This window comes from Ailuropoda melanoleuca, chromosome 4 (genome assembly GCF_002007445.2).
Source record: "Ailuropoda melanoleuca isolate Jingjing chromosome 4, ASM200744v2, whole genome shotgun sequence".
NCBI classification, from domain to species: domain Eukaryota; kingdom Metazoa; phylum Chordata; class Mammalia; order Carnivora; family Ursidae; genus Ailuropoda; species Ailuropoda melanoleuca.
Window position 1 is genome coordinate 50,958,169 of NC_048221.1, and position 9,649 is coordinate 50,967,817.

Below are 9,649 nucleotides of genomic sequence, written 5' to 3' on the forward strand. Positions count from 1 at the left end.
GAAAAGTTAAATGAAGGTTATCAATATTCATCAATAGCATAAATCTTACCTCCAATTTTTGTTGGTTTAGACATATTTGTGAAAACTAAGCTCATGCCTTCTGCAGTTAGATCCTTCTTCCTGTGTCTCCTGCTGCCCTTCATTCATTCGTGCCTCGCTTTTCAGAGCCCATCCAACAAACATCTGTTGAGAATCCCTCATGTACCAGCATGGGAGAATGGCAGTGAATGAAAAGGTGTGGGCCCTGCCATGAAGGAGGGGGTGTCTCCCTGATGGTCATGGGTGTCTCACATCGGAAACAGAAATAGTGGACACTTTCCATGCCCGAGAGTTGCTCCCTGTTTAGTTAGGAACAATCAGCTAAAGAAAGGATGATAAGCTAGGTGATGTCAAGGGGAGTGTTAGAAGCATTGTGGAGACACAGAAGGGGGAGCAACTAAGAGCTTCAACGCGGATGGTGCTCCATGCAGGGGAAACAGCACAAGCAAAAGCATAGAGGTGTAAAAGCGCTTTCTTACTCCTTGTCCCCTGATGCCTTCCTGGACTCATCATTCCAACGATTCCCTCCTAATGCCTCGAACTCAGCTCTGTACTTTTATTCTTTCTTTTCTTCATCCTTAAATTCCTCTTCCTTCCTCCTGGTGAACTTCTACTCATCCTTCGAAGCCCACCTCACACATCACTCCTTCTCTGTTCTTCTTGACATCCGCACTCCACCTTGAGAGAGGCTGTCCCTCTCTCCTCTGTCCTGTCATCTGCTTTGATCTTACCTCAGTCACCATATTTGTCCCAGTTACATTCTAGAATTTTTTACTTTTTGGTGCTGTTCCTTTACCTTTTGTCTTTATTCTCATGTTAATTGACAAACTCCTTGAAGTCAGAGGCGGTGTACCAGTTAGGTTTCAGTTTGGCTGTGTGTGATAGAAAACCTAAACTATCCCAGAGGGGGAGAGCCCTGACTGGTTTGGCAGCTCTGCAGTCATCAGAGATCTCAACTCCATCCAAATTGCTGCTTCACTGTTCTCATTTTGTGGCTGTTCCTCATGGTCCCAAGAAGGCTGCTTAAGCCCTATTCATCCTATCACCATTCCAGCCAGCTGGAAGAATCAAGGCCAAAGAAAAGAACACATCCTCCCTTTAGGGCTGCTTTCTGGAAGTAGCAAACTCCATTTCCATTTCCATTTTATTGGAACTTAGTCACATGGCCATATGCAGCTACAAAGGAGCCTGGAAAATGTAATGTCTATTCCAGGCAGCCATGTACTCAGCTAGAAAAATAGAGGTCTATTCCTAAATAGAGGAGAACTGATACTGGAAGACTATGAGCAGTTTCTGCCACAGTGGAAAACAAGGAGGTCAAGGATGATTCCTCTGAGCCAGACTGGACTGGCTGTGGGATCGTTGTGCTATTCACCCAGAAATGGAAGAAAATACAACAGCTGCTATTAATTGAGCATTTCCTATGTCAGGCACTGTACGAGGTGCTTTCCTCCTATTTGAGGGGTGAGGAAAACCAAGACTTGGTGCAATGAAATATCTTGCCCAGCTAATTAGGGCAGAAGCAGGAGAGGTTAACTGGTTTACAAAGCTTGGGTTTTTAACCACTGCCCAATTCTTCCATCCAAGTGAGCTCTGAGCCTTCTGTGGATCAGCATTGCTGAAATGGGATGGAAAGTGGTGAAGGTAAAGCCACTGGGAGCCTCATTTAAAGTGTAGCATCTCTCCAAACCCACCAATTCCTCTTGCCTCCCCTTCCTATTAGCAGAAATCCCTGCCTATTGGTCTCTTTTATCTAAAACCAAGGTCTGCAGGTTTATTTAGGTAAATAAATGCCCCTGAGAAAGAAGGAATATTTCTAATTTGGAGTCAAATTCAGGCCACCTCTCCCTGCATACCTCCCATGATGGGGAACTTACTGTCTATCAAGGCAATTCATTGCATTGTTTGATAACATCAATTTTAGGAAGTCCTTTTTTACCTTAAGTTGTATTCTTTGGCAGTTCAAGGTGTTTATTCTTCAATTAGACCCATAGTTCTCAACTAAGGATCATTTTGCCTCCTAGTGGATATCTGGCAATGTCTAGAGATATTTTTAGTTGTCACTACTGGGAAGGGGGGAGGAGTCTACTGGCACCTAGCAAGCAGAGGCCAGGGATGCCAGGGATGCTGCTAGACAGCCAACAGTGCACAGGACAGTCCTTCACAACAAAGAATTATCCAGTTCAAAATGTCAATAGAGCAAAGGTTGCAAAACAGATAGAATCAGGCTTGCATCTTGACTTCGCCAGTCTCTTCCTGTGTGACCGTGAGTTGGTTGCTTCACCTCTCTGAACCTGAGCTGACCATTTCCTTATCTCTACCTTGAGATCATCACAAGACCTCCCTCTAGGCTTGTGGTAGGCATTTAATAACCGATATCTGAAAAGCCCAGGGCTCAGCTCCTTACTGTTGTGGCTGCTCCAGTCAGCATTCCCAGGATATGGAAGGAACGTTGACTACCTTTGTTTACTTGCTGGCACATGGGCCTGATTGGATTAGACTATTTGTAATCACTCTGGAAAAAATCCTGCTGCAGCTAATGGTTTTGGAATGGAGCCATTGCCTTAATTCAAAAATGATGACTTGCTTGTGCACATGAGCCTCTTCGAGAAAAGGGGTTCATTTCTGCTTGTCACCCGGTCGTCGTTACCTGGGGATTAGCAGAGCTTTCCCACACTGCTGCCTCAACTGACCCTCCCAACAGCCCCGGGAGGGAGGTAATGATGTGTTCCCTACTTTACAGGTAAGGAAATTGGAGGTGTGGCTGTTTACCCAAGCTCCACAGGGCCCATCAAGTGGCAGAGCTGGGGTGAGAACCCCCTCCTTCCATCACCTGCTTCTCTAGGGACACAGCGCTATAAAGAATCTGAAGGTGCCGCCTTTCTTCTCCAGTTGTCCTGTCCGAAGTGCCTCTCTAGCTTCCCTTCTCTCTTCTCAGAGCACACCCATCTCCTGCACCATCTCTCTAGTCTTGGCCTTGATCCTGGAGAGAGCACCTCAGAACCTGCTGGGGTCTGGGCTGCCTGAAGGGAGCATGGCCTTCTGTGTAGCGTGAGGTGCAGTGAGGATCCATGTCCCCAGGTAATTTGCACACTCAGCTCCACGTCCCTTTGGCATTTATAGAGAGAAAACCATTCAACCATCTGCGTTTCAGAATGCAGATCCCTGAGGGAGGGGGGGAGTGCCTTACATTAGTTATCTCACCAGCTGGGGCGTGTTCGGGATTGGGTAAGAGGACCAGAGACCAGAAATGGCAGATGGGCCTGTGACTGTGGCAGCCACACAGGCCCTGTGCTCAGGAGGGCCTGTGTCTCAGTGTCATGTTCTGCTGTTGCCATCTTGAAATTCTTAATAATTGTTTAATTCTTAATTTTGCGCTGGGCCCCGCAAATTACATAGCCAGTCCTGAGTGGGACATGAGATCACCGTTGATGTGGCTGCTTCTGCTGCCCTTGTGGGCGCCCAGCCTGTGAGGCCCACTTTTCATGGCTCCTTCAGGCTTCTTCCTCTTTCCCTGATGCCCTGCCCTCCAGCCCGCGTTCCTCAGGGAAGGCAGGGGCCAAGATGGGTCTGCATGCAGCAGGCAAGTTCTGCGGTTGCCTTTCCAGGAATCCTTCTCAATCCCATGGCTTCAGAGGACAAAAATGGATTATCTTGCTCCTGAAGCAGGTCCCTGAGCTGAAGGGAACCTTTCACCAGTAAATATCTAGTGAATGAGTAAGTTCTGAGCTGAGATGCTTCGCGGCATCTGCCTCTCTCTCGCTCACTCATCCATTTACCAAATATGTATTGATCTTTTGCTTGTATGTTTATGCAGACTAACATGTCCAAGCTACAAAGGAGAACATGTGACAAAAAGTCAAGCTTACAGTGATAGGTGAGGAAGATAAATGTATACATGCTATGTTAATTTTCCCCAGCATTTTCCTATGAAAATTATTGATAAAATAGAAAAGTTGGAAGCATTGTACGGCGAACGCCTATAAATCTACCACCTAGGTTATAAATTAACATTTTGTTCTTTCTACTTTATTATATGTCTGTTCCTTTATCCCTTCCTCTAACCAACTATCCATCCAACTTGTTTTTTGATTCATTTCAAAGTAAGCTGCAGACCTGAGTAGATCTCACCCTGAAACACTTAATATGGGACAGTAATTTTTAGTTCAGTGATCTCAACTCAATCATCACAGTTCTTCTTTTTAGTCAAAAAAGAAAAAATCAATGATTTTTATATTAAAAAATCATTTTCTGTCACATTGTTGAATGACAAATAGCATATGCACAGTGAAAAGAGGCTCTCGGTGCACAATGAGGCAAAGAGAGAAATAAGAAAAGAGAACTTTCCTCAAGGGAACAAGGGAAAAAGAGAAATGAGACACATCTGTAGCAGAGGGTGGTTGGAGCTACCTTGAGAATACCAGCCGGTGGGAGTGTTTGGGGGAACTGTTTCCTGCTTTCTACCAAACAAAATCAAAATTAAACCTGAGATGAACTTCCGTAGCCTCTTTGCGCCTTCCTGGGGTGGCTGCGGGCTATTCCAAGGGGAGTGAACTGGATCAGGGCTGAAGGTGAAGCTGGAGGTCCTGGTTTGAGGTGTGGAAGTGGAGAAAGAGACAGGCTGAAGCTGTAGAACTGGGGGCTATTATCCTCAGAGAGCTGATGGCTGGGGCTGACGGGGGTGAGTAGGGAAGGCTCTGAGGCAGACAGCGGAGAGTGACAGGAGCAGAGAGCGAGACTGGGTCACAAGAGGAGAAGGTGATGCTGTTCAGAGGAGGAACACTCGAAGAAGCTGAAGGGTTGCTCTGATGAGCAGTTCAGAGCTGGAGGAGAATATGGAAAAATACCCAAAGCAAGACTCTAAACAGGATGCCTGGGAAAGGCTTTAGGGATCACTTGTGCCACCTTTCACGTTTGACCCATGAGAAAATGCAGGCTGAGAGATCACTCAGGATATCAGTGGCAGAGCTGGGACAAAATCAGTGCTACCCACATGATGCTTTTCCGACAAAGTAACTCAAAGGTTCCTCCCAAAGGATCAAATGTCTTAAGGTCTTGCTTTTTATCTTAAAAAAAATCATACAAGTTTAGTTTTCTTCTCAAGAATTTATCTGGCTTTGTCTTAATATGGAAGCAGTTTGTTTTTGCTCAATTTTAAGAGAGATTTACGCTTTGTTAGGGCTTCTCAGTTTTCTTCAAACTAGAGTGCCATTTCCAGCATAGACCAGTCATAATGCAGCCCACCTTCCCAGAACACATGCAACATGGGACTTATACAAACTTTGTCTTGCTTTTGCCAGCTCCCCCACTAGAATGTAAACTCTGTGAGGGCAGAAATTTTTTTGTTCACTGCTGTGTTCCCAGTGCCCAGAACAATGCCAGGATTTCACTAAATGGTCATTGAATGGGTGAAGAAATGAATGACTAAGGAAGAAGGGGATATAGACCGTAGGTAACAGCAGTATCTACTGCCCTGAATGGCATACAACCCCAGTTAGGTCAACTTGATGATACCAGCTGACTCTACTGATCTCCAAGGCTCTGATCTTAATCTTTGTGTCTTTCTTCCCAGGGAGGGAGCCCCAGCTGGAGGCTGCTCTTGTGCCAATGACCCTTCCCAATTCTTCCTGCACCTTCGAAGACAAGATGTGCGAGGGGAACAAGACCACCATAGCCAGCCCCCAACTGATGCCGCTGGTGGTGGTCCTGAGTGCCATCTCCTTGGTCACAGTGGGACTCAACCTGCTGGTCCTCTATGCTGTGCGGAGTGAGCGGAAGCTCCACACCGTGGGGAACCTGTACATTGTCAGCCTGTCCGTGGCAGACTTGATCGTGGGAGCTGTCGTCATGCCCATGAACATCCTTTACCTCCTCATGTCCAGGTGGTCCCTGGGCCAGCCTCTCTGCCTCTTTTGGCTCTCTATGGACTACGTGGCCAGCACAGCATCCATTTTCAGTGTCTTCATCTTGTGCATTGATCGCTATCGCTCTGTCCAGCAGCCCCTCAGATACCTGAAGTATCGTACCAAGACCAGAGCATCAGTCACCATCTTGGGGGCCTGGTTTCTCTCTTTCCTATGGATTATTCCTATTCTGGGATGGCATCACTTTATGTCACAGTCCTCAGGACACCGGGATGACAGGTGTGAGACAGACTTCTATGATGTCACCTGGTTCAAGATCATGACTGCCATCATCAACTTCTATCTGCCTACCTTGCTCATGCTCTGGTTCTACGCCAAGATCTACAAGGCCGTTCGGCAGCACTGTCAGCACCGAGAGCTCATCAATGGATCCCTCCCTTCCTTCTCTGAAATTAAGCTGAAGCCAGAGAACCCCAAGGCAGGCGCCAAGAAACCAGGGAAGGAGTCTCCCTGGGAAGTTCTGAAAAGGAAGTCAAAAGATGCCAGTGGTGAGCCTGTCTTGAAGCCACCATCCCAAGACCCAGACGAGATGAAATCTCCAGGTGTCTTCAGCCAAGAGGAGGACAGAGAAGTGGACAAACTCCAGTGCTTTCCACTTAACATTGTGCAAGTGCAGACTGAGGCAGAGGGGAGTGGCCGGAGTTTCGTAGCTATCGACCAGAGCCAGAGCCCAGTTGGGATGGATGAGCAGAGCCTGAACATGCATGTGCCTAATGAAATGTCAGAGGATCAGATCCTAGGTGATAGCCAGTCCTTCTCCCGGACAGACTCAGACACCCCCACAGAGTCAACATCAGGGAAAGGTAAACCTAGAAGTGGGTCTAGCACAGGCCTGGATTACATCAAGTTCACTTGGAAGAGGCTCCGCTCACATTCAAGACAGTATGTGTCTGGCCTGCACATGAACCGAGAACGGAAGGCTGCCAAACAATTAGGTTTTATTATGGCGGCCTTCATTCTTTGCTGGATTCCTTACTTCATCTTCTTCATGGTCATTGCCTTCTGCAAGAGCTGTTGCAATGAGCGTGTGCACATGTTCACCATCTGGCTGGGCTATATCAACTCCACGCTGAACCCCCTCATCTACCCCTTGTGCAATGAAAACTTCAAGAAGACATTCAAGAAAATTCTGCACATTCGCTCCTAAGGGAGGCAACAAGGGGATGCAACTAAAGTGACACTTAGGATGTTCCTGAAGAAAATGGAGGATGAAGGCCTATGAGTTGCCGGGCACCTGGGCTTTCTGGAGTCGGAAGAATAGTCTTAAGGACCAGGTAACTTGGAGAGTTCTTAGGCACCATTGGTAGAACAGCAGATGGCGGTGGTCAGCAGAGAGATTGTACTCTGAGTAGAGAGCAGGATATTTCCAAGAGAATCAGATCTGGATGAGTTCTCCTGCTCCTCAGGAAATGTGGGAGCCTCAGACTCTCGTTGTAATTCAAGCTTGCAGACTGGAATTAATTGGAAACTGAAGGAACACGTGGGGAGAGTTTTACTGCTGAATTAGATGGAACTCTCAAGCCTTACTGTAATGGAGTTATAGGACTGTGCAGAGACCTTACATATGCAGATAGATGCTGTCCCCTTCCAGGGGTCACCTTGATAGGCATGACAGTGATTCCATCTTGACTGTCACTTCTCAGAACACCTCTCCTCTGAGCCCCTCCTACAGCTTTCTCCAGAACCAGTGTCTGAACCATGTTGGAAATTCTGCCTTATTATTTCTCATCCACGCATATCTTAGAGTTGGTAGGAAATTATGCAGCTTGTACGTTCATTGTTTTCAGCCCCGAATTCCTTTTGACTAGTAACAAAATAATGATAAAAGCTGCCCTCAAAAGAAAGAGAAAAAGGGTATTTTTTTAATGGTTGCACAATAAAAACAAACAAAAATGGGAACGGGGAGAAGAAAGCCATATTTCTTGAAAGCTGGGTCGTGTTTATCTCGTTGAAGCTCCATGACACTCCACAGCAGGAGGATGCTGTTACTAGAGGTGCAAAGTGAGGTGTGGCAAGGTGAAATAAGTGCCAAACATCACATAGCTACAATGAAAACCTGGTGGGGTTCCAGCTCGTTGTCACACGTTTCCTCCAACAGGCAAAAATTTATCCTTTAAGTAGACAACACATGTGCGTGTGTGCGCGCACACACACATACACACACACACACACACACACATATTCCTGAAAGTGGTGGCAATTCTCAAAAGGATGTGTTGAGAGAAGGAACAGCTGACATAGAATATGCCTGAGGCCACAGAAGGTGATACTTTGAAGCCCTCGTGTGCATTTTTCTCTGTGAGTTCTGCCGTGTTTGTTGAAGAAAAGTCACCATGTCCTTTTGTAGTCACACTTCTTCAGTAAGAACTAGCAAAGGCATGGGAACATCCAGTTTTCCTTGGGGTTTATATCGCAATCTGGTTGTGATTTATATTTTAAAACTTATTGCCAAACTGTCATATATGTAGCAAAGTGGGGTGTGTGTACAAGCTGGTATTTTGTCTCTTTGTGTTCCTGTTTGCATGATCTGTTAAAATGACAGATTTTTACCTACTTAAAATATGATATTTGAAACTATACTGAGTTTGATTTATTTAATTCTACCTTTCTGAGTCTCTTTGAGAAGATGTATTGAAACGTACTGTCAAATATTACAAGATCTGATATAGGTTTTCTCTTTGGTTTCTGGTCACATTTGTAAATGTCTTTAGTAAAGAACTTACTTTTAATAACAAGGCTCACTCTCTGCTTGGCATCCCCCAAAAGCTCTTCTTGGTCAAAACTGGGGGAGCAAAAGAGACCTTTATGCTGGTTTTAAAAGCTTCAGCTGGTCTGTTTCCAGGTCAAAAAACGTTTCCCAAGTGCCCATTATTTATGCTGACAAATGGTTGAGGCAGCTAGTGAAGAGAAATGTTTATGAGCTCTGACTTTGGGTTGAAGAGACCTGGATTTGAGTCTGATAAGAACAAGAAATCATCAATATAAATTGTCAGACCATAAAAAAAAGAGCCCCATGCATTACTGAATACGGTGTTTATGGTGCATACACAGTCGGGACTCATGTAGTTTTATTTTATTTTTTTTAAAGATTTTATTTATTTATTTGACAGAGAGAGAGAGAAACAGCCTGCGAGAGAGGGAACACAAGCAGGGGGAGTGGGAGAGGAAGAAGCAGGCTCCCAGCGGAGCAGGGAGCCCAATGCAGGGCTCGATCCCAGGACCTGGGATCACGCCCTGAGCCGAAGGCAGACACTTAACGACTGAGCCACCCAGGCGCCCCTCATATGTAGTTTTAAAACATGCTGAGCATACTATGTGCCAGGTCCTATGCTTTACGAACATTATTTACTTTAACCTATACACCAATCTCATGAGGGAGATTTCTGTGTTTTCACAAGTAGGCAAACTGAGGCACAGAGAGAAAATGAGGAATGTGAAGGCAGACAGAAAAGGAGAAGTAGAAAGTGGGGGACAGGAAGAGCATAAACCAAGTGGCATAATATTAATACACTCAAAAAAATGTACATTCAAGAACATATTCTGTATTAATGTTTTCAGAAGTTAAATATATTCAAAAGAAGAATAAACCATCCTTAACTTTTGATAAATAGAAATCCCTTCAAGTGATTCTCTGAAGACCACATGAAAATCAGTCAACTACTGCATGACATAAATCTTTAAAAGCT

The 9,649-nt window shown here is 45.5% G+C and overlaps 1 protein-coding gene across 4 annotated transcripts in view; it reads left to right on the plus strand.

Annotated features, from left to right (window-relative positions):
- The window catches only part of HRH1 (histamine receptor H1), a 78,687-nt gene extending 69,992 nt beyond the window's left edge, over nt 1-8,695 (plus strand). For 3 of the 4 annotated variants that reach the window (XM_034658776.1, XM_034658775.1, XM_034658774.1), the window contains exon 2: nt 5,612-8,695. In XM_034658776.1, coding sequence (XP_034514667.1) covers nt 5,647-7,110 — 1,464 coding nt within the window. In that variant the 5' untranslated portion in view covers nt 5,612-5,646 and the 3' untranslated portion in view covers nt 7,111-8,695. Of the gene's footprint in view, nt 1-3,898; nt 3,917-5,611 lie in introns of those variants that run through there. The other variant, XM_034658777.1, reaches the window with a different exon arrangement.
- The last annotated feature ends 954 nt before the right edge of the window (nt 8,696-9,649 follow it).